At 38.4% G+C, this 27,409-nt stretch overlaps 2 protein-coding genes across 3 annotated transcripts in view; both read left to right on the plus strand.

Moving 5' to 3' along the window:
• Positions 1–7,799, plus strand: part of srpk3 (SRSF protein kinase 3) — a 31,487-nt gene extending 23,688 nt beyond the window's left edge. The window contains exons 11-18 of the mRNA XM_062052644.1: positions 2,334–2,373; positions 2,448–2,666; positions 2,732–2,829; positions 2,903–3,010; positions 6,647–6,716; positions 6,793–6,885; positions 6,948–7,714; positions 7,777–7,799. Of these exons, the coding sequence (XP_061908628.1) occupies positions 2,334–2,373; positions 2,448–2,666; positions 2,732–2,829; positions 2,903–3,010; positions 6,647–6,716; positions 6,793–6,885; positions 6,948–7,132 (813 nt within the window). The 3' untranslated portion in view covers positions 7,133–7,714; positions 7,777–7,799. The remainder of the gene's footprint in view (positions 1–2,333; positions 2,374–2,447; positions 2,667–2,731; positions 2,830–2,902; positions 3,011–6,646; positions 6,717–6,792; positions 6,886–6,947; positions 7,715–7,776) is intronic.
• A 464-nt stretch (positions 7,800–8,263) lies between these two features.
• The window catches only part of LOC133653415 (tyrosine-protein phosphatase non-receptor type 7-like), a 29,117-nt gene continuing 9,971 nt past the window's right edge, over positions 8,264–27,409 (plus strand). The window contains exons 1-4 of one of the 2 annotated variants that reach the window (XM_062052645.1): positions 8,264–8,341; positions 23,993–24,083; positions 24,157–24,337; positions 24,406–24,490. In XM_062052645.1, the coding sequence (XP_061908629.1) occupies positions 8,302–8,341; positions 23,993–24,083; positions 24,157–24,337; positions 24,406–24,490 (397 nt within the window). In that variant the 5' untranslated portion in view covers positions 8,264–8,301. Of the gene's footprint in view, positions 8,342–16,917; positions 17,295–23,992; positions 24,084–24,156; positions 24,338–24,405; positions 24,491–27,409 lie in introns of those variants that run through there. The other variant, XM_062052646.1, reaches the window with a different exon arrangement.

Consider the following 27,409-nt stretch of genomic DNA (forward strand, 5'->3'; position numbering starts at 1 on the left):
ATTTTCAATGGGAGACAGGTCTGGACTACAGGCAGGCCAGTCTAGTACCCACACTCTTTTACTATGAAGCCACGTTGATGTAACACGTGGCTTGGCATTGTCTTGCTGAAATAAGCAGGGGCGTCCATGGTAACGTTGCTTGGATGGCAACATATGTTGCTCCAAAACCTGTATGTACCTTTCAGCATTAATGGCGCCTTCACAGATGTGTAAGTTACCCATGTCTTGGGCACTAATAAACCCCCATACCATCACAGATGCTGGCTTTTACACTTTGCGCCTATAACAATCCGGATGGTTCTTTTACTCTTTGGTCCGGAGGACACGACGTCCACAGTTTTCAAAAACAATTTGAAATGTGGACTCGTCAGACCACAGAACACTTTTCCACTTTGTATCAGTCCATCTTAGATGAGCTCAGGCCCAACGTAGCCGGCGGCGTTTTTGGGTGTTGTTGATAAACGGTTTTGGCCTTGCATAGGAGAGTTTTAACTTGCACTTACAGATGTAGCGACCAACTGTAGTTACTGACAGTGGGTTTCTGAAGTGTTCCTGAGCCCATGTGGTGATATCCTTTACACACTGATGTCGCTTGTTGATGCAGTACAGCCTGAGGGATCGAAGGTCACTGGCTTAGCTGCTTACGTGCAGTGATTTCTCCAGATTCTCTGAACCGTTTGATGATATTACGGAGCGTAGATGGTGAAATCCCTAAATTCCTTGCAATAGCTGGTTGAGAAAGGTTTTTCTTAAACTGTTCAACAATTTGCTCACGCATTTGTTGACAAAGTGGTGACCCTCGCCCCATCCTTGTTTGTGAATGACTGAGCATTTCATGAAATCTACTTTTATACCCAATCATGGCACCCACCTGTTCCCAATTGGCCTGTTCACCTGTGGGATGTTCCAAATAAGTGTTTGATGAGCATTCCTCAACCTTATCAGTTTTTTTTGCCACCTTTCCCAACTTCTTTGTCACGTGTTGCTGGCATCAAATTCTAAAGTTAATTATTATTTACAAAAAAAAAAATGTTTATCAGTTTGAACATCAAATATGTTGTCTTTGTAGCATATTCAACTGAATATGGGTGGAAAATGATTTGCAAATCATTGTATTCCGTTTATATTTACATCTAACACAATTTCCCAACTCATATGGAAACGGGGTTTGTATATATGTATGCACCTGGGGATAGGTTGATTGGCAACACTAAATTGGCCCTAGTGTGTGAGTGTGAATGTTGTCTGTCTGTCTGTGTTGGCCCTGTGATGAGGTGGCGACTTGTCCAGGGTGTACCCCGCCTACCGCCCAAATGCAGCTGAGATAGGCTCCAGTGACAAGAGGTAGTCACCTGAAATGGTTTTCACTTCACAGGTGTGCTTGAAGCTCATGGACAGAATGCCAAGAGTGTGCAAAGCAGTAATCAGAGCAAAGGGTGGCTATTTTGAAGAAACTAGAATATAAAACATATTTTCAGTTATTTCACCTTTTTTTGTTACGTACATAACTCCACATGTTTTCATTCATAGTTTTGATGTGACAATCTACAATGTAAATAGTCCTGAAAATAAAGAAAACCCATTGAATGAGGAGAAGGTGTGTCCAAACTTTTGGCCTGTACTGTATACTATTCATGTTTATATAACTTTCACTGCAAATTTATATATCGTTTCCAAATATCTGTTATCAGCCTCCTTCACTACTACCGTATTTTTCGGAGTATAAGTCGCTCCGGAGTATAAGTCGCACCGGCCGAAAATGCATAATAAAGAAGGAAAAAACATATATAAGTCGCACTAGAGTATAAGTCGCGTTTTTTGGGGAAATTTATTTGATAAGTAAATTATCAAGAATAGACATTTGAAAGGCAATTTAAAACAAATAAAGAATAGTGAACAACAGGCTGAATAAGTGTACGTTATTTTGACGTTTTAAATAACCAACGGAGAACGTGCCTGGTATGTTAACGTAACATATTATGGTAAGAGTCATTCAAATAACTATAACATATAGAACATGCTATACGTTTACCAAACAATCTGTCACTCCTAATCGCTAAATCCCATGAAATCTTATACGTCTAGTCTCTTACGTGAATGAGCTAAATAGTATTATTTGATATTCTACGGTAATGTGTTAATAATTTCACACATAAGTCACTCCTGAGTATAAGACGCACCCCCGGCCAAACTATGAAAAAAACTGCGACTTATAGTCCTAAAAATATGGTAATAATCGGTATCGGCCCTAATAAATCATATCGGTTGATCTCTAGTAATTACTATCCGTGTCCAACCAACGACATGAACACGTTTGTATTGTTTGTGTTCAGAAGCTGGAGGATGGAGACAGTGTTGACACACAAACTAACTGTGAGTGTGCACCACACACACACACACGCAACAAACATAGGTAAATAGAAACGGTGTTGTTTTGGCATCCTCAGGCCCTTCAGTCGTCAATGGCAACGCTTGCAGCATCACAGCCAATAACAAAGTGAGCCCGGAGTCATCCAGCTCCTGGTTGGAGGACAAGTGCAATGGCCACGCCCTTGGACGTTTCTCCAGCCCCGCCTCTGGCCTGTCTGGGTTCTCCAACTCGGTGATATCGGCCACGTCAGAGTCCACTCTTTCCACACAGTCAGGATACTCCAGCGGACAAGATGGTGGGAAGACTCCTAAATACAAAACACGCTGATATATTTACACCTTGTTGTTCATGTGTGTGCAGTGTTCAGCGCCTCAGACTTTGTGCTCAGTCCTCTGGACCCTCACAATGCTGACAAGCTGCGAGTGAAGATTGCTGATCTGGGCAATGCATGCTGGGTGGTAAGACGCATCATTATTGGTTTATCTTTGTCTAAATCCAAGCAATAACTCCTGTTTTCTGTGCCGCCTCCAGCACAAACACTTCACAGAGGACATTCAGACCAGACAGTACCGGGCCCTGGAGGTCCTGATTGGAGCAGAGTACGGGCCGCCGGCCGACATCTGGAGCACCGCCTGCATGGTACACACATACACACACGTAGGATTGTACGGTATACGGTAGGGGTGTAACGGACCGGTACGTGTATTTGTATTGAACTGTTTCGGTACGGGGGTTCCGGTTCGGTTCGGAGGTGTACCGAATGAGTTTCCACAAGGACATTAAGTAGCACTAATCCTGGCCTCCATGGTGACAAATAGAGTAAGTTTCTTACAAGTATCATTATCACTGGAGGACGAGGAATAGCTAAACATGCTTCACTACACACTGTAGGACAGGGGTCACCAACCTTTTTGAAACCAAGAGCTACTTCTTGGGTACTGATTAATGCGAAGGGCTACCAGTTTGATACACACTGAAATAAATTGCCAGAAATAGCCAATTTGCTCAATTTACCTTTAACTCTATGTTATTATTAATAATTAATGATATTTATCTTTGTGGAAACACTGATCATCTTGATTATTTCTCACAATAAATATACATAGAAACAGATAAATATCAATATGCAACACTTTATTTTTATATTTTCTCTTAAGTGCACATTTTTCAAATTGAACATTTTCAAATGATCACTTTTGAGGCAGTCTTGTGAAATCACAATATCCCATTTTAACTAGCTAGCCACTAACATTTTTGAACAAATCATGAATTACTTTGCACCATGTTTGTACAAATAATAACTCATGTAAAATACAAAAGTCAACTCTCAAATTTTTAAATAAATCATGTCACAATTTGAACTGGACACCAAATCTGTTATCTGTTTCTTTGTCAGTTAGTGAAGACCAAGTCTTTAAAATATTTTCTTGGATTTTAAATTTTTTTTTTAGTTTTGTCTCTCTTAGAATTAAAAATGTCGAGCAAAGCGAGACCAGCTTGCTAGTAAATAAATAACATTTAAAAAATAGAGGCAGCTCACTGGTAAGTGCTTGTCAAGTGTTTTGCTTTTTTCACTGTACTTATCCCACACGTGAAGGGATGTACCAATGCTGAATGTGGCTTCTGGATTTCACTCAAAAGACCAGACCGTAGTTACTTTTTTCCTTTTATTTTCCTTTAGTTTGCAACAGTTTTTCCAACAAAGAAACGGCTTCTTTTTTCTTCTTTAGTCTTTTTAGCAGTCTGTAGAAGTGTTAGTAGACTTTAGTAGACTTTAGTTTCTTTAGCTGTCTTTAGTAGCCTTTAGCTTCTTTAGTAGGTGAAAAACCTTTAAGGACAAAACACCACAAGATTAACATGCTGTAAAAAAATCAATCAATTATCAATCCCATAATTTACAATTATTAATTAGACTATCAAACACTTAACAATTAAACAAGCGCAAGAAAATGGATTAATATTTTACCTTTAAGTTAATTCAGATTTTAAATAAATTGTCTCAACATAAATGCACCAAGATACATATAAAATACATTTAACACCAGAAACACAATAGATAAATGCAGCAGAAAACCCAATATGCAAATACATAAATACCTAACCAATTAACCACCTATTTTAGATACATATTTAAAATCCATATCCAATATAAATATATTATTAATTTAGCAGTGAAACACTCAATCTTAAACACTGTCTACTGGTAGAAAAATACCCCTTTTCTATGCTCTCACTAGCAGCCAATGATCCAACACAGTTAAATCCAACACTTTAAGTTGAGCGACTTCACCCTCCTGATGAAGCTAACTGCTCCAACATTTATCAAACTAAGCAAAGAATCACAACACTTCCTTACACAAAACACCGTGTGTATTTAGCCTCCAGACTAAGCACGCTACATGCACACAACTCCCCCCCCACCCCATCTCACCAGCGCAACAGGTGCGCCACACCCACAAAGAGAAATAAAGTGCAATCTTACCGGCTGTCCGTTCAGCTTTTGGTTTTGGTACACTTTTGGCACAACTCTGTGTTATCTGTAATGAACCAAACCTTTCTCCTGTCTTTTGTACTCCTTGATTTGACACAGCTGTCTAATTACCGGGCTCGCGCACCAGCAGACGAGACGGGAGCACGCCGCGTTATTCCTGCGCGTGAACGTAAACTGATAATAATGCAGAATTATATACATTTCCTGGGGTTGCCTAGGTGAATAGGGATGTGGATGTGCTCTAAAATAAAATATAATTTTATTAAGTGGGTTTTGGCTGGTTGCCAAGCAGCCGCAGTTACGCGCTCGCGCATCAGCTGACGAGACAGCTGTTCACCGCTACAGTGCTGCTATTTGAGCTATTTTTAGAACAGGTCAGCGGGCTACTCATCTGGTCCTTACGGGCTACCTGGTGCCCGCGGGCACCCCGTTGGTGACCCCTGCTGTAGGAGGATACAATAGCTAATTGAATCTGGCGCGCCTGAATGTAAACAAATGGGTGGATTTACACAGATATCTAGTGTAACGATACCAAGTACAAGAGCCTAGTTGATACTACAATGATTACATCGATACTTGTTATTATCACAAGATCTTTTGTCATTTTTTATTGTTTATAAACTCAGGAAATACACCCCTGGACACATGAGGACTTTGAATATGACCAATGTATGATCCTGTAACTACTTGGTATTGGATCGATACCTAAATGTGTGGTATCATCCAAAACTAATGTAAAGTATCAAACAACAGAAGAATAAGTGATTATTACATTTAAACAGAAGTGTAGATAGAACATGTTGAAACAGAACGTAAGCAGATATTAACAGTAAATTAACAAGTAGATTAATAATCAATTTTTACAGTTTGTCCCTCATAATGTTGGCAAAATAATAGAATGATAAATGACACAAAATGTTACTGCATACATGAGTCTTGTTCACGAGTGAGGGAAGAGTGGATCGTGAGATCGACAGGCGGATCGGTGCGGGGTCTTTAGTAATGCGGATGCTGTATCGATCCGTTGTGGTGTCGAAGGAGCTGAGCCGGAAGGCAAAGCTCTCAATTTACCGGTCGATCTACGTTCCCATCCTCACCTATGTTCATGAGCTTTGGGTTGTGACCAAAAGGACAAGATCACGGGTACAAGCGGCCGAAATGAGTTTCCTCCGCCGGGTGGCGGGGCTCTCCCTTAGAGATAGGGTGAGAAGCTCTGCCATCTGGGAGGAACTCAGAGTAAAGACGATGCTCCTCCACATCGAGAGGAGCCAGATGAGGTGGTTCGGGCATCTGCTCAGGATGCCACCCGAACGCCTCCCTAGGGAGGTGTTTAGGGCACGTCCGACCGGTAGGAGGCTACGGGGAAGACCCAGGACACTTTGGGAAGACTATGTCTCCCGGCTGGCCTGGGAACGCCTCGGGATCCCCCGGGAGGAGCTGGACGAAGTGGCTGGGGAGAGGAAAGTCTGGGCTTCTCTGCTTAGGCTGCTGCCCCCGCGACCCGACCTCGGATAAGCGGAAAAAAATGGATGAATGGATTACTGCATACGTCAGCAGACTAATCAGGAGCCTTTGTTTCCTTACTTAGTACTAACATACCAAAAGTTTTCTTTGACGGCAATAAGAAACGTATGTTTTAATGTATCATAACATTTTCTGTTCAAATAAAGCCAAAGATGACTTTTTTTCATGGTCAAAGTATCGAAACTCATGTCATCCCTATGTTTACACACAACTTGACTGGGGGGGTGTGTGTGTGTGTGTGTGTGTGTTGAATGTTTCAGGCGTTTGAGTTGGCCACTGGAGACTATTTATTTGAACCTCATTCAGGCGAAGACTACACCAGAGATGAAGGTAGACACACACACACACACATACACACACACTTTTAGAAAGAGAGCAGTGAGTAAAGTTGGTGGTCTGTGTTCAGATCACATCGCTCATGTCATCGAGCTGCTGGGCCCCATCCCTCTGCCCTTCGCCTTGTCTGGCAGGTACTCCAGAGAATACTTCAACAGGCAAGGTGAGTCCACGCGCTCGCGTTTGAGGCGCCTTGTCTGACACGTGTGATCCGTGTGGGTGCAGGTGAACTGCGCCACATCTCCAGCCTGAAGCCGTGGGCTCTGTTTGAGGTCCTCCTGGAGAAGTACGAGTGGCCGCTGGACCGCGCCGCTCAGTTCAGCGACTTCCTGTCCACCATGTTAGAGCTGGAGCCCCAACGCAGGGCCACCGCCGCCCAGTGTCTGCATCATGCCTGGCTGCAGACATGATGACGTGTGTGTGATGTCATGGTGGCGTGAGTACAAGTGACGAGGACTGCCAACAACAAACACTCCTCTTTGCTCACCTTCAGCACCTCGGGGTGCGCTCCACCTTTCCCCGCCATTACTTCCTGTCTGCCAGTGTCAGCCATGTTGCCTCACACAAAAAGGTGGTGCTGCTCTTGCACACATGTGGAACGCACCCCACTTGACTCCGCCTTTTTTTTGTTTTTTCCCCCGAACAAGCCCACGATCTTGTGTTAGCGCTCCGATCTTGGACGAGCACACCCGAGCTTCCTCCTCCGACGCTGTTGTTTGTAGTTGGTTGACCTTTGACCCCCTCACCGGTTTCATGTCATGAATAACTAGTGCCTTGAAGTGACCCCTGACCCCTTGACCGCCACACAGTGACATCGCCAGTGACTTTTTTTCTTTCTTTTCTATCTGTGACCCTTCCGTGTGAAATGTTTCTTCTCCTGTAAAGGAAATAAAAATGAAGCTAAGCACCGATGACATGTTGGCTGACCTTTGACCTCAGGAGGTGCACTGATGGCTGGGAGAGAGAGAGAGTCTGCATGCTGCCCTCTAGTGGTGAGAGCAAACAATTCCGCTTTTGCATGTGGTTGTGATCATCAATGCGAGTTCCTTTGCAGCCGCGTGTGTCATGTGACTCGTTGACGCTTTAATCTCGCCGAGTGCCTCTGCACCGGTGTCTTCTCTTCCAAATTGCCATGGCAACAAATGAGCCTGCACCTTTGGGGGTGAACACGGGAACAATTTGGGTTGTTGATGAGCTCGCATCAGGTGGAGAGCGGCAAGAAGGAACATCCGCCGTCATCCAATCGTCTCGCACCTGATCAACCTCAGCAAGGTCCCCTTCTCGTTTGATGGATCAGTAAAAGTCACCACCCCAGGACCTGTGTTGTGTGTGTGTGTGTGTGTGTGTGTGTGTGTGTGTGTGTACACACACGCCCCCAGCAGGTTAGCCCGTCCTGACCTGATCCCAGGAGGAGACGCTTTCTTCATCATCCTCGCTCATGATGCTGAAGGGAAGCTGCAGCCTTGGACCGTGTGTGTGTGTGTGTGTGTGTGTGTGTGTGCCTGCCTGCGTGTGTGTGTGGGCGGTGCAGAGAAGGAAGTGGCTGAGAAGGTAGAAGAGCAGCGACCAACAGGAGCAGATGTCAGAGGAGGCAAAGCAACAGAAGAAGCAGCAGAAAGGTAAGAAAGAAAACAAGTTGGAATGATATTTGAGCAGTTTGACCTCACTTTAGAGAAAAGCGTTTTCCTTCTCATTGCGACACCGACGCTTTGCGGAAAAGAAGAAGTCAAAAGTACAAAAAAATAAAAGGGAATTCAAGTATTGTTCAGTGACATAAAAGTAAGTTTGATTACTTTAAGTCAGGGATGTTAAAGTGGTTTTCATTGAGGGCCACATGGCAGTTATGGCTGCCATCAGAGGGTCGCTTGTAACAGTGAATAATGTATGAATTCATTATTAATTATATAAGTTGTTCTAAGTAGACTGTCCATTTTACAGTAAAAACTTTACATTTACAAAATTTGACCAAAAAAATACAGTGTTTTGTATTTTTTTTTACAACATTTTACGGTAAATGGAAAAACAGTACCACTGTTTTTTGGGGGGAGGGGGGGTTTACGGAAAAAGATGGCAGTGTTAAATTGACATTGGTTTTTACAACATGATATTGTTCATGATAAAACAGTACAAGTTCCTTTTTTATTCTAGCAACTTAGCCGCCAGTTTTTCTACCGTAAAAACAAATGTAGCGTCTTTCCGTTTACAGTAATGAAAACTAGATTTTACAGTCAAAAACTGGCAGCTCAGTCAACAGAATTTTAACGCAAAAAAAATGGCAGTTTTTTCCAATTTACAGTAATATGCTGTAAAGAACAATGTAACATTTATTGTCATTTTTATTAATTTGATGGGTAGTTTGCTGTAAAGTTAAATGCCTACTGAAATGATTTTTTTTTTATTTAAACGGGGATAGCAGATCCATTCTATGTGTCATACTTGATAATTTCGCGATATTGCCATATTTTTGCTGAAAGGATTTAGTATAGAACAACGATGATAAAGTTCGCAACTTTTGGTCTCTGATTAAAAAAAAAAGCCTTGCCCCTACCGGAAGTAGCGTGACGTAGTCAGTTGTTCGCCTCCTCATATTTTCCTATTGTTTTCAACGCAGCTAGAGCGATTCGGACCGAGAAAGCGACGATTACCCCATTAATTTGAGCGAGGATGAAAGATTCGTGGATGAGGAACGTTAGAGTGACGGACTAGAATGCAGTGCAAGACATATCTTTTTTCGCTCTGACCGTAACTTAGGTACAAGCTGGCTCATTGGATTCCACACACTCTCCTTTTTCTATTGTGGATCACGGATTTGTATTTTAAACCACCTCGGATACTATATCCTCTTGAAAATGAGAGTCGAGAACCCGAAATGGACCTTCACAGTGACTTATCTCCACGACAATACATCGGCGAAGCTCTTTAGCAACTGAGCTAACGTGATAGCATCGGGCTCAAATGCAGATAGAATCAAAATAAATAAATCCCTGACTGGAAGGATAGACAGAAGATCAACAATACTATTAAACCATGGACATGTAAATACACGGTTAATAATTCTCAGCCTGGCAAAGCTTAACAATGCTGTTGCTAACGACGCTGAAGCTAACTTAGCAACTTAGCAACCGGACCTCACAGAGCTATGATAAAAACATTAGCGCTCCACCTACACCAGTCAGCCCTCATCTGCTCATCAACACCCGTGCTCGCCTGCGTTCCAGCGATTGACGGCGCGACGAAGGACTTCACCCGATCACAGATGCGGTTGGCGGCTAGCGTCGGCTAGCGCGTCTGCTATCAAAGTAAATCCTCCTTGTTGTGTTGCTACAGCCAGCCGCTAATACACCGATCCCACCTACAACTTTCTTCTTTGCAGTCTCCATTGTTCATTAAACAAATTGCAAAAGATTCACCAACACAGATGTCCAGAATACTGTGGAATTATGAAATGAAAACAGAGCTATTTTGTATTGGCTTCAATGGGCTACCGATACTCCTGTTTCACTGGCTACGTCACGCGCATACGTCATCATCCAAAGGCGTTTTCAACCGGAAGTTTAGCGGGAAATTTAAAATTGCACTTTATAAGTTAACCAGGCCGTATTGGCATGTTAAGATTTCATCATTGATATATAAACTATCAGACTGCGTGGTCGGTAGTAGTGGGTTTCAGTAGGCCTTTGAGTATTTTTATTTAGACAAAACATGTTTGGAAAGTATGATAATATAGTGTAATATTTGTTGCAATATTAGATGCTATTAAAGTTTCAAATGTATGCAATTTCAAGCAGAAGATTTATTTTTTCTGTCAAAATGAAAAAAATCAATGACATTTAGTGAGAAAATATGAAGTACTTCATTGACACATATCATTTCCAGGTGTTTGCGGGCCAGATTATATGATGCCACATCTGGCCCTCGGGACTTGAGTTTGACATCTGTGCATTAAGTTGAAGAAAAACAAAAAATCTAAAATCATTTTTGTATTTTTAGTGAGGCTGTCAAATGATTAATTTCTTAAATCAGATTAATCACAATTTGGATTAGTCACAGCTGATTACTCGCTTGCATAATTTAAAAGAGTTTAAGAACACTGCCCAATATTTGTACACACATTATTTTGCCAGAATATCATCCAGGAAAGGTTTTAAACGTTTTACTTGAACACATGTCATTCATTTGCGCAAAACTCGCCAACGCTTTGATCTAAAGTTCGTCCAGGATGTATTTTGGAGAGAGATTTGCCAGCGAGCAACACCAGTCGGAGTCTCCCTGCTCATTTTTGTACTGACCAATGCAATGGTTTGATCACTGATCGTGTAGCGCAGGCCTGGGCAATTATTTTGATTTGAGGGGCCAAATTTAGAGAAAAAAATGTGTCTGGGGGCCGGTATATCTATTTTTAGGAACACTAATACAAAACCTCGCAATAATGTCTCTTTGAATGCTAAAAACGTTATGACAAACCGCCTTAAATATAATGGAATTTTAGATTTTTTTACTGAACGAGACACCTGGAATGTACATGAACATAAAGAATGTGGGATTTACAATTTAAACTATGAAGGATAAAATACTGAATATTGACAACATATGAACGTCACACCCCCTCTCCATAGACATATTTTACAATCAAGCAAAACGCAACAAAAATGCGAAATATGAACGCGAAGGGTAAAAATGTATTAAAAGTTTATTTGCCCTGTCGCAGACCTTGGCAAATTGCGGCCCGTTAAGCTTTTCAATCTGGTCCGCCGGACATTCCCAAATAATTTAGTTTGATCTTTAAAATGGAAAATGTAGCTGCCATTATGATGTGCAGTGATGTTTTCTAATGACCGTAAGTCTTCAACTGTACAAAGTATTTCAATGGTTGGAATCTGCGTTTTTGCATGATATACTAGTTACTATGGTCATCTCATTAGTTACTATGGTCATCTCATTAGTTACTATGGTCATCTCATTAGTTACTATGGTAATCTAAGTCACAGCAGCTCAGACGAGGCACCAAGCAGTGTGGGTGGGGAGCGTTTCCACAGAGTGTCAGCCTGAAATGCGGGTGTCAGGGGCCGACGTGGAATGGGATTTTTACAACAAAGTTCTAAAGCTTAGTGATGTATCAGATATATCAGATTGTAGGTGGGGTTCTTTTTACCCTTCGCGTTCATATTTCACTGTGTTTGTTGCATTTTTGTTGCGTTTCGCTTGATTGTAAAATATGTGGATGGAGAGGGGGTGTGACGTTCATATGTTGTCAATATTCAGTGTTTTATCCTATCTGTCATAACGTTTTTAGCATTCAATCAGACATTATTGTGAGGTTTTGTATTAGTGTTCCTAAAAATAGATATACTGGCCCCCAGACACATTTTTTTCTCTCAAAATTTGGCCCCCCGAGTCAAAATAAAAGCTTAGTGATATATCAGATCGTAGGTGGGTTTTTTTTATACTCTTCGCGTTCATATTTCGCTGTGTTTGTTGCAGTTTTGTTGCGTTTTGCTTGATTGTAAAATATGTTGATGGAGATGGGGTGTGACGTTCATATGTTGTCAATATTCAGTGTTTTATCCTTCATAGTTAAAATTGTAAATCCCACTTTCTTTATTTTCATGTTTGTTTGTTTGTATGTGTTTACTTGAAGGACAATGTGCAGTTATATTAAGAAGATGGCTGCACCAGATTTAGCACCATGCTAATTTCCATCTGTAGTCCTTTTATGGTGCATCTAACATCCACAATAAAATTACACACGATTGAAAATACACAACAATATTAAGATTGTACATTCTGGGTGTCTCATTCAGTAAAAAAAATGTAAATTCCATTCCGTTTAAGGCGGTCTGTCATAACGTTTTTAGCATTCAATCAGACATTATTGTGAGGTTTTGTATTAGTGTTCCTAAAAATCAGATATACTGGCCCCCAAACACATTTTTTTCTCTAAATTTGGCCCCCTGAGTCAAAAAAAACAAAATAGTGTTATATCAGATCATATGTGGGATTTTTTTTACCCTTCGCGTTCCAATTTCGCTGTGTTTGTTGCATTTTTGTTGCGTTTCGCTTGATTGTAAAATATGTTGATGGAGATGGGGTGTGACGTTCATATGTTGTCAATATTCAGTGTTTTATCCTTCATAGTTAATATTGTAAATCCCAATTTTTTTATTTTCATGTACATTCTGGGTGTCTCATTCAGTAAAAAAAAATTTCAATTCCATTCTGGTTTTTTTAGGTAATCTGTCATAACGTTTTTAGCAATCAATCAGACATTATTGTGAGATTTTGTATTAGTGTTCCTAAAAATCAGATATACCGGCCCCCAGACACATTTTTTTCTCTAAATTTGGTCCCCCGAGTCAAAATAAAAGCTTATTGATCAGATCGTAGGTGGTGTTTTTTTTTACCCTTCGCATCATATTTCACTGTGTTTATTGCATTTTTGTTGCGTTTTGCTTGATTGTAAAATACAGTAGAGGCCAAAAGTTTGGACCCACCTTCTCCTCATTCAATGCGTTTTCTTTATTTTCATGACTATTTACATTGTAGATTGTCACATCAAAACTATGAATGAACACATGTGGAGTTATGTACTTAACAAAAAAAAGGTGAAATAACTGAAAACATGTTTTAGATTCTAGTTTCTTCAAAATAGCCACCCTTGGCTCTGATTACTGCTTTGCACACTCTTGGCATTCTCTCGATGAGCTTCAAGATGTAGTCACCTGAAAGGGTTTTCACTTCACAGGTGTCATAGTTTTGATGCCTTCAGTGACAACCTACAAAGTAAATAGTCATGAAAATAAAGAAAATGCATTGAAATGAGAAGGTGTGTCCAAACTTTTGGCCTGTACTGTATATTGATGAAGAGGGGGTGTGACGTTGATATGTTGTCAATATTCAGTGTTTTATCCTTTATAGTTAATATTGTAAATCCTGCATTCTTTATTTTCATGTACATTCTGGGTGTCTCATTCAGTAAAAAAATTTAATTTCCATTCCGTTTAAGGCGGTCTGTCATAAAGTTTTTAGCATTCAATCAGACATTGTTGTGAGGTTTTGTATTAGTGTTCCTAAAAATAGATATACCGGCCCCCGGACGCAATTTTGCCCCTCGAGTCAAAATAATTGCCCACGGGTTAAGGTAAAAGTGCTTGTACGGGCCAAAAAAATTGTACGATTAATCTAAGTGTGTACACGATTAATGCAATCATTTTTTGTGATTAATCACATGAGTTAACTCATTAATTTTCCCAGCCCTAGTTTTTAGTCTTTGCGTTGCGTCTGAAATGGGGGCAAGGCATGAGGAACTTTTAGGATTGAACATAATGGCTCTAAAGCCGTGGTGTCCCAAGTTTGATTTTTATCGGCACATTGTAAAAAACTAAATTTAAACAGCTGAAATTGTAGAAAAAACAGAAAAAGAACAAGCACAAAGTAAAGAAAAAAGGCTGAAATGTTAATACTAATAATAAAGCTTTGTTTTATATTAAAGCTGTCAAAATGAACGCATTAACTCATGCGATTAATCACAACACATTATCGTAGTAATCATATAAAAAGGCAGATTGATTAGGCAATATATTTTGAGCGCACATGCTCCTTTACCTGCGCAGGTCATACACCAGTGCGAAGATGACTCCTCCCACTGCTGTGCTCGCTGGCAAAAAAAACTTCAAAATAAACCAAGACGCATCTTTAGTTAAAACGTTTTGAACAAATAAATGAGGTGCATTGCAGTAAAACATTTAAAACAGCTTCCTGTAGGACAGTCTTGACCATTAAAAATGCATTTTTATTCTCTGAAGTTCATTTAAATTATGTCCTGCATGCAAATAATTTACTGTGATTAATCGCAATTATTCAAAATGCAAAAATGGAATTAATCTGATAAAAAAAATTCATTATTGGAAAGCACTATTATATCTGTGTTTATATATGTGTATGTGTTTATATATACTGTATACATATACTTATATATACTGCATATATATATATATATATTAGGGCTGGGAATCTTTGGGTGTCCCACGATTCAATTCAGAATCGATTCTTGGGGTCACGATTCGATTCAAAATCGATTTTTTTTTTTCTCAATTCAACACGATTCTCGATTCAAAAACAATTATTTTTTTATTTTTATTTATTTATTTTTTAATTTTTTTTTAAAATGAAAACAATACACAACAATACCATAATAATGCAATACAATTTCAAAACCAAACCCAATTTTGGAGTTCTGAACTTGTGATTTCTTGCAGTGTTAAGTGGTAATATTTCACATTTGTCCCAATTGACTTTATACCCTGATAAACAGCCATATTCAGTGATGACATTATTGATATAGTGTAGACAGGAGTTAACATGTGACAGGTAGAGAATTATGTCGTCACAATACATCGATAGCTTATTATATGAGAGCCAATTTTTATAACATGAATATTATTTTCACTTCTTATTTTTGCAGCTAAGGGTACAATAACCAAATTAAATAATAATCCAGATGCAGGACATCCCTGTTTTACTCCTCTTTTTAACGAAAAAGGTTCTGAAATATGATTATTGGTTTTGACTGATGCCATGGGCCTTGTATAAAGCATCTTAATCCATTGTATAAAATTATCTCCAAATCCAAATTTACGTAATGTGCAAAACATAAATGACCATTTTATGCGGTGGAATGCCTTCTCCGCATCAACAGTACATACTGCTGTGGGATAAGGGAGACTTCTAGCATAGTAAATAACATTAAACAATTTCCTTGTATTGTTTGAAGATTGAAGCCAGTTTGGTCAGTATGAATTCATTTTCCTATTACATTTGATAATCGTGTGGCTAAGATTTTTGCCAAGATTCAAAAGGATTCTCTATTCATTCAATACATAGATTTCAGCAGGATCTACCCCAGTCTGCTGACATGCAAGCAGAGTAGTAGATTTTTGTAAAAAGCTTTTATAATTGTAAAGGACAATGTTTTATCAACTGATTGCAATAATGTAAATTTGTTTTAACTATTAAATGAACCAAAAATATGACTTAGTGAAAATATTGGACACAGTGTGTTGTCAAGCTTATGAGATGCGATGCAAGTGTAAGCCACTGTGACACTATTGTTCTTTTTAAAATTTTTTTTATAAATGTCTAATGATAATGTCAATGAGGGATTTTTAATCACTGCTATGTTGAAATTGTAACTAATATTTATACTGTTGTTGATAATATTCATTTTTGTTTCACTACTTTTGGTTTGTTCTGTGTCGTGTTTGTGTCTCCTCTCAATTGCTCTGTTTATTGCAGTTCTGAGTGTTGCTGGGTCGGGTTTGGTTTTGGAATTGGATTGCATTGTTATGGTATTGCTGTGTATTGTTTTGTTGGATTGATTAATTAAAAAATAAAATAAAAATCGATTTTTAAAAAATGAGAATCGATTCTGAATCGCACAACGTGAGAATCGCGATTCGAATTCGAATCGATTTTTTCCCCACACCCCTAATATATATATATATATATATATATATATATATATATATATATATATATATATATATATATATATATATATATATATATATATATATATATATATATATATATATATAATATATATATATATATATATATATATATATATATATATATATAAATATATATATATATATATATATATATATATAAATATCCATCCATCCATTTTCTACCGCTTATTCCCTTCGGGGTCGCGGGGGGCGCTGGAGCCTATCTCAGCTACAATCGGGCGGAAGGCGGGGTACACCCTGGACAAGTCGCCACCTCATCGCAGGGCCAACACAGATAGACAGACAACATTCACACTCACATTCACACACTAGGGCCAATTTAGTGTTGCCAATGAACCTGTAGCCCAGGTGCATGTCTTTGGAGGTGGGAGGAAGCCGGAGTACCCGGAGGGAACCCACGCAGTCACGGGGAGAACATGCAAACTCCACACAGAAAGATCCCGAGCCCAGGATTGAACTCAGGACTACTCAGGACCTTCGTATTGAGGCAGACGCACTAATTCCTCTACCACCTATTGATATATATATATATATGAAATAATAGGATACAAATAAAAATAGTTCTGTTCTATCCTCAAACATTGTTATTATAGCATTTATTTACAGCTTATTGACCTTGATGCTTCAGTTTGAGGAAAAAGAAAAAAATGTTTGTGTGACTTCAGAGGAGCATTTAGTGCGACCTCAGGACTGTTTGATTTAAGAGCTTTAGGGATTCTGGCAGATTGGCTGTTTAATGACGTTTCTGGGTTCAGCGCCACCTTGCGGCAGGTGAGGATCTCTCGTTTCAACGCCTAGAGCATCTCCGTCTCGTCTTTGGTGCTCCTCATGTTCTGACTCATCTTCTTCTCCTCCTCGTCCTCGGACTGGAACAGTCCCAGCCGGAAAAACAGGACAGGTCTATTCCTGCTTTTTTCCCCTCCTTCTTTTTGTCTTTCCTGTTTCTTCCTGCCCTGCTTGGTGCAGCGAGAAGAAGTTGTGGATCGTTAGTTGGTGTCCGGCTTCTCTTGTCACAGGACTAGCAACTTCTGACAAGGAGCTGGTAAGCCTCATCCTCACACCACTACTCTTTTGTGACTTGTTGCATTCTGACACACACTTCTGCTATTTTTATTGAATCTACCTCGGTTACTTGATCATTTTGAGGCTGTTGAGCTTGTTTTACGGAATGTTAACATCCCTAAAGTCTAGACAAGGGCTGTCAAACCCAATTTACCTGGGGGCCGGCCGCTAGAGGTGGAGTTGGGGTGAGAATCACCCTTAACCATGTGACTCAAGCTATGTTCACACAGCAAGCCAGTTCAGATGTGTTTCTACATATGTGACATGGATGTGATTTTATTAGATTTTTTTATGTCAATGTCAAATCCAACCCTAACGGTCATTAGCACAAAAAAATCGATTCACATCCGAATCACAATTTTTAGCCATCCCGATTCTAAATAGATTCATAATTTAAAAACTTTTTTTTTTTTTTAATACCGTATTTTCCGGACCATAGGGCGCACCAGATTATAAAGGGCACTGCCGATGAGTGGGTCTATTCAGGTTTATTTTCATACAAAAGGCGTATAGGATTATAAGGCGCATTTAAGGAGTCATATTATTATGATTTTTTTTCTTAATGTAAAACACTTCCTTGTGGTCTACATAACATGTAATGGTGGTTCTTTGGTCAAAATGTTGCATAGATGATGTTTTACAGGTCATCTTCAAGCCGCTTTCTGACAGTCGCTTCACGATGCGCCGTTTTGTGGGCGGTCTTATTTACGTGGCTCACCTTCGACAGCGTCTTCTCCCCCGTCATCTTTGTTGTAGCGGTGTAGCGTGCAAGGACGGGCGTGGAAGAAGTGTCAAAAGGTGGCGCTAACTGTTTTAATGACATTCAGACTTTACTTCAGTCAATAACTAAAGTTCCTTGAGTGAATAATGTAAACTCACTACACCGGTACGTTTTAGCGCTTTCATGGCGAGTCTACTGACAGATATAAGTAAGAACTTTACACTACTTTATATTACAAACCTCGTTTCCATATGAGTTGGGAAATTGTGTTACATGTAAATATAAATGGAATAAAATGATTTGCAAATCATTTTCAACCCATATTCAGTTGAATATGCTACAAAGACAACATATTTGATGTTCAAACTGAAAAAAAAAATTTTTTGCAAATCATTAACTTTAGAATTTGACGCCAGCAACACGTGACAAAGAAGTTGGGAAAGGTGGCAATAAATACTGATAAAGTTGAGGAATGCTCATCAAACACTTATTTGGAACATCCCACAGGTGTGCAGGCTAATTGGGAACAGGTGGGTGCCATGATTGGGTATAAAAGTAGATTCCATGAAATGCTCAGTCATTCACAAACAAGGATGGGGCGAGGGTCACCACTTTGTCAACAAATGCCGGAGCAAATTGTTGAACAGTTTAAGAAAAACCTTTCTCAACCAGCTATTGCAAGGAATTTAGGGATTTCACCATCTACGCTCCGTAATATCATCAAAGGGTTCAGAGAATCTGGAGAAATCACTGCACGTAAGCAGCTAAGCCCGTGACCTTCGATCCCTCAGGCTGTACTGCATCAACAAGCGACATCAGTGTGTAAAGGATATCACCACATGGGCTCAGGAACACTTCAGAAACCCACTGTCAGTAACTACAGTTGGTCGCTACATATGTAAGTGCAAGTTAAAACTCTCCTATGCAAGGCGAAAACCGTTTATCAACAACACCCAGAAACGCAGTTGGCTTCGCTGGGCCTGAGCTCATCTAAGATGGACTTATACAAAGTGGAAAAGTGTTCTGTGGTCTGACGAGTCCACATTTCAAATTGTTTTTGGAAACTGTGGACGTCGTGTCCTCCGGACCAAAGAGGAAAAGAACCATCCGGATTGTTATAGGCGCAAAGTTGAAAAGCCAGCATCTGTGATGGTATGGGGGTGTATTAGTGCCCAAGACATGGGTAACTTACACATCTGTGAAGGCGCCATTAAGGCTGAAAGGTACATACAGGTTTTGGAGCAACATATGTTGCCATCCAAGCAACGTTACCATGGACGCCCCTGCTTATTTCAGCAAGACAATGCCAAGCCACGTGTTACATCAACGTGGCTTCATAGTAAAAGAGTGCGGGTACTAGACTGGCCTGCCTGTAGTCCAGACCTGTCTCCCATTGAAAATGTGTGGCGCATTATGAAGCCTAAAATAGCACAACGGAGACCCCCGGACTGTTGAACAACTTAAGCTGTACATCAAGCAAGAATGGGAAATAATTCCACCTGAGAAGCTTCAAAAATGTGTCTCCTCAGTTCCCAAACGTTTACTGAGTGTTGTTAAAAGGAAAGACCATGTAACACAGTGGTGAACATGCCCTTTCCCAACTACTTTGGCACGTGTTGCAGCAATGAACTTCAAAGTTAATTGTTATTTGCAAAAAAAAATAAAGTTTATGAGTTTGAACATCAAATATGTTGTCTTTGTAGTGCATTCAATGGAATATGGGTTAAAAAGGATTTGCAAATCATTGTATTCCGTTTATATTTACATCTAACACCATTTCCCAACTCATATGGAAACGGGGTTTGTATATATATATCTATATATAGATATATATCTATACATGTGTATATATGTATACTTACATATGTATATATATAAATATATATGTATATATACAAATGTGTGTGTGTGTGTATATTATGTATGTATGTATGTGTGTATATATATATATATACCTGTATATACAGTATGTATATATATATATATATATATATATATATATATATATATATATATATATATATATATATATATATATATATATATATATATATATATATACATACACACACACATATATATACACGTATATTATAGACTATAAATCACTCAACAGTTCACAGATGTTTTTAAAATGCAAAAGTAAACATACACAGACAACAAGATAGTGTTTTTTCCCGAAATTATATTTAGGGGTGTCAAATGATCGCGTTAGTAATGATCAATTAATTACAGTCATATTAGCGTGTGGTATTTTATAATGGGATTAATCAGATTGATTTTTTTTTTTTTAATGTTAGTGACTTTGAACAGTAGGAAAAGGATGAACTATCAAACAGATGGTGTAAAGTCTTCATAGTGGACCTAAAGACTATATGAAGTGTGTTTATGCTTTGTATAAGTTTGTGTGTTGTCTTTGTTTTTAGCGTAGAGTAGACAAAGATTTTAAATATTTTCATAGTAACATGCTTTGCTGGGTGTGTTTTGACACAATGATAACACATCTGTGCATCAATATAGTGATGTAATAATTGATGTGTACATTATATTTCAGGTCAGAGCACACCTACATTGTTTTAGTCGCTCAGTGCGTTGGATGAAGTGAAAGCGAAACTAAATAAGTTGATGTCATGTCCTAAATAGGGTTTAGGACATGCTTTAATGTACAGTACGTGTATGAGACACGTGATTGACAGTCAGTCATTCAAAGCCAACAATTCCTCCCATCTGTGTGACAAAGTTTAACATGTGATTGTAACGTATAGCACTTTTGGACACACCTTCTCCTCATTCAATGCGTTTTCTTTCTTTTCATGACTATTTACATTGTAGATTGTCACATCAAAACTCAAAACTATGAATGAACACATGTGGAGTTATGTACTTAACAAAAAATGGTGAAATAACTGAAAACATGTTTTATATTCTAGTTTCCTCAAAATAGCCACCCTTTGCTCTGATTACTTTTTCGTACACTCTCGGCATTCTCTCCATGAGCTTCAAGAGGTAGTCACCTGAAATGGTTTTCACTTCACAGGTGTGCTTAAGTATAATTTTTTGTCAGTTATTTATGAGTCCCTTCTCATGCTATATTTGATTAGTACCGTATTTTTCTGACTATAAGTCGCAGTATTTTTCATAGTTTGACCGGGGGTGCGACTTATACTCAGGAGCGACTTATGTGTGAAATTATTAACACATTACCGTAAAATATCAAATAATATTATTTCGCTCATTCACGTAAGAGACTAGACCAGGCCTGGGCAATTATTTTGACTCGGGGGCCACATTTAGAGAAAAAAATGTGTCTGGGGCCGGTATACTGTATCTATTTTTAGGGACACTAATACAAAACTTCACAATAACGTCTGATTGTGTGCTAAAAACGTTGTGACGGACCGCCTTAAAAAACGTAATGGAATTTTACATTTTTCTATGGACGATAAAACATTGAATATTGACAAAATATGAATGTCACACCCCCTTTCGATCGACATATTTTACAATCAAGAGAAACGCAACAAAAATGCAACAAACAGTGAAATATGAACGTGAAGGGTACAAAATAAACCCACCTACAATCTGATATATCACTAAGCTTTAGAACTTTGTTGTGAAAAGCTCCTTCCGCGTCTTGGAAACGCTTCCCGCCCACACTGCTTGGTGCCTCGTCTGAGGTGCTGTGACGTAGATTACCATAGTAACTAATTAGATGACCATAGTAACTAATTAGATTACCATAGTAACTGGTATATCAGCCATAAGCACAGATTCCAACCATTGAAATACTTTGTATAGTTGAAGACTTACGGTCATTAGAAAACATCACTGCACATCATAATGGCAGCTACACTTTCCATGTTAAAGATCTAAAAAAATTATTTGGGAATGTCCGGCGGGCCAGACTGAAAAGCTCAACGGGCCGCATGTGGCCCCCGGGCCTTAATTTGCCCAGGTCTGGACTAGACGTATAAGATTTCATGGGATTTAGCGATTAGGAGTGACAGATTGTTTGGTAAACGTATAGCATGTTCTATATGTTATAGTTATTTGAATGACTCTTACCATAATATGTTACGTTAACATACCAGGCACGTTCTCAGTTGGTTATTTATGCCTCATATAACGTACACTTATTCAGCTTGTTGTTCACTATTCTTTATTTATTTCAAATTGCCTTTCAAATGTCTATTCTTGGCGTTGGCTTTTATCAAATAAATTTACCCCAAAAATGCGACTTATACTCCAGTGCGACTTATATATGTTTTTTTCCTTCTTTATTATGCATTTTCGGCCGGTGCGACTTATACTCCGGAGCGACTTATAGTCCGAAAAATACGGTACTTAATTTTCCCGTCAGCAGTAGTGGAAAAGTAGGGCCCCGAGTTCAAAAAGGGAAACAACTTTCTCTCCCTCTTCCCCCCTCTCTCCCTATAGTTTGGATTCTTTTTAGTGATTGGTATCATTTCCTGTCCTGATGCTCCTGTTTCGGTCATATTTCCTGTTTGGTTGTGCAGCACCTCTACTTTGATTCTTGTCTTATGCCAGCACACCTGCTTCATATTGTTACCGTATTTTTCGGAGTATAAGTCGCTCCGGAGTATAAGTCGCACCGGCCGAAAATGCATAATAAAGAAGGAAAAAAACATATATAGGTCGCACTGGAGTATAAGTCGCATTTTTGGGGGAAATGTATTTGATAAAAGCCAACACCAAGAATAGACATTTGAAAGGCAATTTAAAATAAATAAAGAATAGTGAACAACAGGCTGAATAAGTGTACGTTATATGAGGCATAAATAACCAACTGAGAACGTGCCTGGTATGTTAACGTAACATATTACGGTAAGAGTCATTCAAATAACTATAACATATAGAACATGCTATACGTTTACCAAACAATCTGTCACTCCTAATCGCTAAATCCCATGAAATCTTATACGTCTAGTCTCTTACGTGAATGAGATAAATAATATTATTTGATATTTTACGGTAATGTGTTAATAATTTCACACATAAGTCGCTCCTGAGTATAAGTCGCACCCCCGGCCAAACTATGAAAAAAACTGCGACTTATAGTCCGAAAAATACGGTAATTAGTTCTATTTTGTTCCACCTGGTTCTTTAACTTCTGTATGGCAAAGTGTTCCGTTGCTTTCTGAGGTTCCTGCTAGACCGGTGCTACTTATTCTGCCTAGGACCTAATAAAAGGACCTCCTGCTTGCACTTTGCCTACCTTCTCTGCATCCTGGCATCAGGCCAACAGCTTCCATATGCTACTGTCAGACGTAGCTCCAAAAATGTGGATGAAACTTTCAGAAAATGTCAGTAAGGGGATACGGAACAAGTGATTGAATTTTGGATGTTATCCAAATCCCGGACTTTAAAATGATGATTAGAATGCTAACACTAGCATGTTAATAGTTAGCATATGTCAGGTACCAAGTTACTTGACTCTAAGGTTACTGTTAGCTTGCTAACAGTAGATCACGCTTTTGTGTGGGGCCTCCATTGTGCGTGAAATGTCAATAAATGACTACATAGGAAATGATACTGCAAATGTATTCGTAGCCGCTTCCTGCACTGTCACTGATAAAAAATATAACCGTCCCCACATAGTTCGCTGGCTTTCAATGCAAACAGGCAGCGGATGATCCTGACGTCTCGGCCGAGCTCGTGCCGCAGTTTGACAACTCGCTCTGTGGTCATTACATTAGGGAACAAAGGCTGCGAGTGCAGACAATGCAGTGTGGTACGCGGCGGGGCGGCGTGGGCGTGCTGACTTCCTGTTGTGAGGAAACTGTCTTCCGATGTAGACACACTCCATGCTTCTTGGTTTGGCGGGTGCTTCCTGTTTGTCGTCGAGCAGTTTCGCGTCGTCACGGTGGTCACATGACGCATCTGCTCGTGTTGAAATGTGAACACGAAGCATTCTGAGACCCTTTTTTGTCAATCAGCATGGCTTTGTGACATCATGGCCGAGGAGCCGACCACGCCCCCTCCCATGACCACGCCTCCTCGCAAGGCTTCAGTTCGCCTGCAGGAAAGGTGAGGACCACACGGAACTATTGGAGCAAAGTGTCCCCCCGCGCCCGCACACGTGACCCGCCCTCTCTTGTAGGCGGGGCTCCTACCTCTCGCTGCTGGTGGATGTCAGCAGCCTGGGGGCGGAGCCTGTGTGCGCAGTCACCACCCCCAAGGAGGTGTGGCTTCAGCTGCTCCACACGTCCTCCCGACCGCTCACGCACCAGCTCCTGCAGCAGGCGGCTGCCGACGCACACGCCCTCCATGCCGAGTACCAGGTAGGCAATAGTGCATTATGGGTAATATGGACGATGATGTGTGTGTGTGTGTGTGTGTGTGTCCGCAGGGCATCCCTCCAAACTTTGTCAGCACGTCAGATCTGGACGTTCCTGGACACGCCATCAAGGACAGATACCGAAGCATCCTGCCCAGTCAGTACACACACACTCTTGTATTTCATACCTCTTTAGGACCACCCTTTCTAGATTTATAAAGATGGGTATTTACAACATTAATAATATATACATACTATGCAAATATAAAAAGCTTGTTGTGCAAAATTAGTTGGAATTTCAAAAGAAAAACTTAGAATTTTGGCAGTATTATAATAAAAGTCGTCATTTTACTCAACGCACGTCAAAATTTTACAAGAAAAACTGAACATTTGTGTAATATTATGATAAAAGTTGGAATTTTACTCAATAACAGTCGCAATTTTGCAAGAAAAGCTTAACGTTTTGGCAATTTTGTGAAAAAGAGTCGTAATTTTACTCGACAAAAGTCACAATTTTATAAGAAAACTTAAAAATGTTGGCAGTTTGGTCACAATTTTATAAGAAAACTTAAACATTTTGGCAGTATTATAATAAGTCGTCATTTTACTCAACGCAAGTCAAAATTTTACAAGAAAAACTGAACATTTATGCATTATGACAAAAGTTGGAATTTTACTCAATAACAGTCGCAATTTTGCAAGAAAAGCTTAACATTTTGGCAACTTTATGAAAAAGAGTCGTAATTTTACTCGACAAAAGTCACAATTTTATAAGAAAACTTAAAAATGTTGGCAGTATTATAATAAGTCATCATTTTACTCAACGCACGTCAAAATTTTACAAGAAAAACTGAACATTTGTGCAATATTGTGATAAAAATTGGAATTTTCCTCAATAACAGTCGCAATTTTGCAAGAAAAGCTTAACATTTTGGCAATTTTGTGAAAAAGAGTCGTAATTTTACTCGACAAAAGTCACAATTTTATAAGAAAACTTTAAAATGTTGGCAGTTTAGTCACAATTTTATAAGAAAACTTAAACATTTTGGCAGTATTATAATAAAAGTCGTCATTTTACTCAACGCAAGTCAAAATTTTACAAGAAAAACTGAACATTTGTGCAATATGACATAAGTTGGAATTTTACTCAATAACAGTCGCAATTTTGCAAGAAAAGCTTAACATTTTGGCAATTTTATGAAAAAGAGTCGTAATTTTACTCGACAAAAGTCACAATTTTATAAGAAAACTTAAACATTTTGGCAGTATAGTCACAATTTTGTAACAAAACTTAAAAATGTTGGCAGTATTATAATAAAAGTCGTTGTTTATCTTAACGCAAGTCCAAATTTTACAAGAAAAACTGAACATTTGTGCAATGTCATGATAAAAGTTGGAATTTTACTCAATAACAGTCGCAATTTTGCAAGAAAAGCTTAACATTTTGGCAACTTTATGAAAAAGAGTCGTAATTTTACTCGACAAAAGTCACAATTTTATAAGAAAACTTAAAAATGTTGGCAGTATTATAATAAAAGTCATCATTTTACTCAACGCACGTCAAAATTTTACAAGAAAAACTGAACATTTGTGCAATATTGTGATAAAAGTTGGAATTTTCCTCAATAACAGTCGCAATTTTGCAAGAAAAGCTTAACGTTTTGGCAATTTTGTGAAAAAGAGTCGTAATTTTACTCGACAAAGTCACAATTTTATAAGAAAACTTAAACATTTTGGCAGTATTATAATAAAAGTCGTCATTTTACTCAACGCAAGTCAAAATTTTACAAGAAAAACTGAACATTTGTGCAATATTGTGATAAAAGTTGGAATTTTCTTCAATAACAGTCGCAATTTTGCAAGAAAAACTTAATGTTTTGGCAATTTTGTGAAAAAGAGTCGTAATTTTACTCGACAAAAGTCACAATTTTATAAGAAAACTTAAAAATGTTGGCAGTTTAGTCACAATTTTATAAGAAAACTTAAACATTTTGGCAGTATTATAATAAGTCGTCATTTTACTCAACGCAAGTCAAAATTTTACAAGAAAAACTGAACATTTGTGCATTATGACAAAAGTTGGAATTTTACTCAATAACAGTCGCAATTTTGCAAGAAAAGCTTAACATTTTGGCAACTTTATGAAAAAGAGTCGTAATTTTACTCGACAAAAGTCACAATTTTATAAGAAAACCTTAAAATGTTGGCAGTATTATAATAAAAGTCATCGTTTTACTCAACGCACGTCAAAATTTTACAAGAAAAACTGAACATTTGTGCAATATTATGATAAAAGTTGGAATTTTACTCAATAACAGTCGCAATTTTGCAAGAAAAGCTTAACGTTTTGGCAATTTTGTGAAAAAGAGTCGTAATTTTACTCGACAAAAGTCAAAGTTTTATAAGAAAACGTAAAAATTTTGGCAGTTTAGTCACAATTTTATAAGAAAACTTAAACATTTTGGCAGTATTATAATAAAAGTCGTCATTTTACTCAACTCAAGTCAAAATTTTACAAGAAAAACTGAACATTTGTGCAATATTATGATAAAAGTTGGAATTTTACTTAACAGTCGCAATTTTGCAAGAAAAGCTTAACGTTTTGGGCAATTTTATGAAAAACAGTCGTAATTTTACTCGACAAAAGTCACAATTTTATAAGAAAACTTCAACATTTTGGCAGTATTTTGATAATAATCGGAATTTTACTTGGCAAATTGATGACAAAAGTCATAATTTTACTCAAAAAATTTCACTATTTTACAGGAACAACCAAAAAATGGGCAATATTGTGATGAAAGTCAGAATTTTATATGACAAATGTCACCATTTTGCAGTGAAAAAGTAATAATTTTATGACAAAATATTGCAATATTACAGAAACAGAAAGAATATAAGAAATTGTTCCCAGTTTTATAAGAAAAAAAGTCGACACATTGTGAGAAAAAGACTGCTTTTAGTTCATTTCTTTTTTTTGTTTGTAATGGTTTTTTAATCTTCATTATTTACTTCAAGTTATTACAGTATGTCTCTATATACATATTTATTTATTTATTTTTAATTAATTTTGGCCAGA

The sequence above is a fragment of the Entelurus aequoreus genome, linkage group LG07, assembly GCF_033978785.1.
Source record: "Entelurus aequoreus isolate RoL-2023_Sb linkage group LG07, RoL_Eaeq_v1.1, whole genome shotgun sequence".
NCBI classification, from domain to species: domain Eukaryota; kingdom Metazoa; phylum Chordata; class Actinopteri; order Syngnathiformes; family Syngnathidae; genus Entelurus; species Entelurus aequoreus.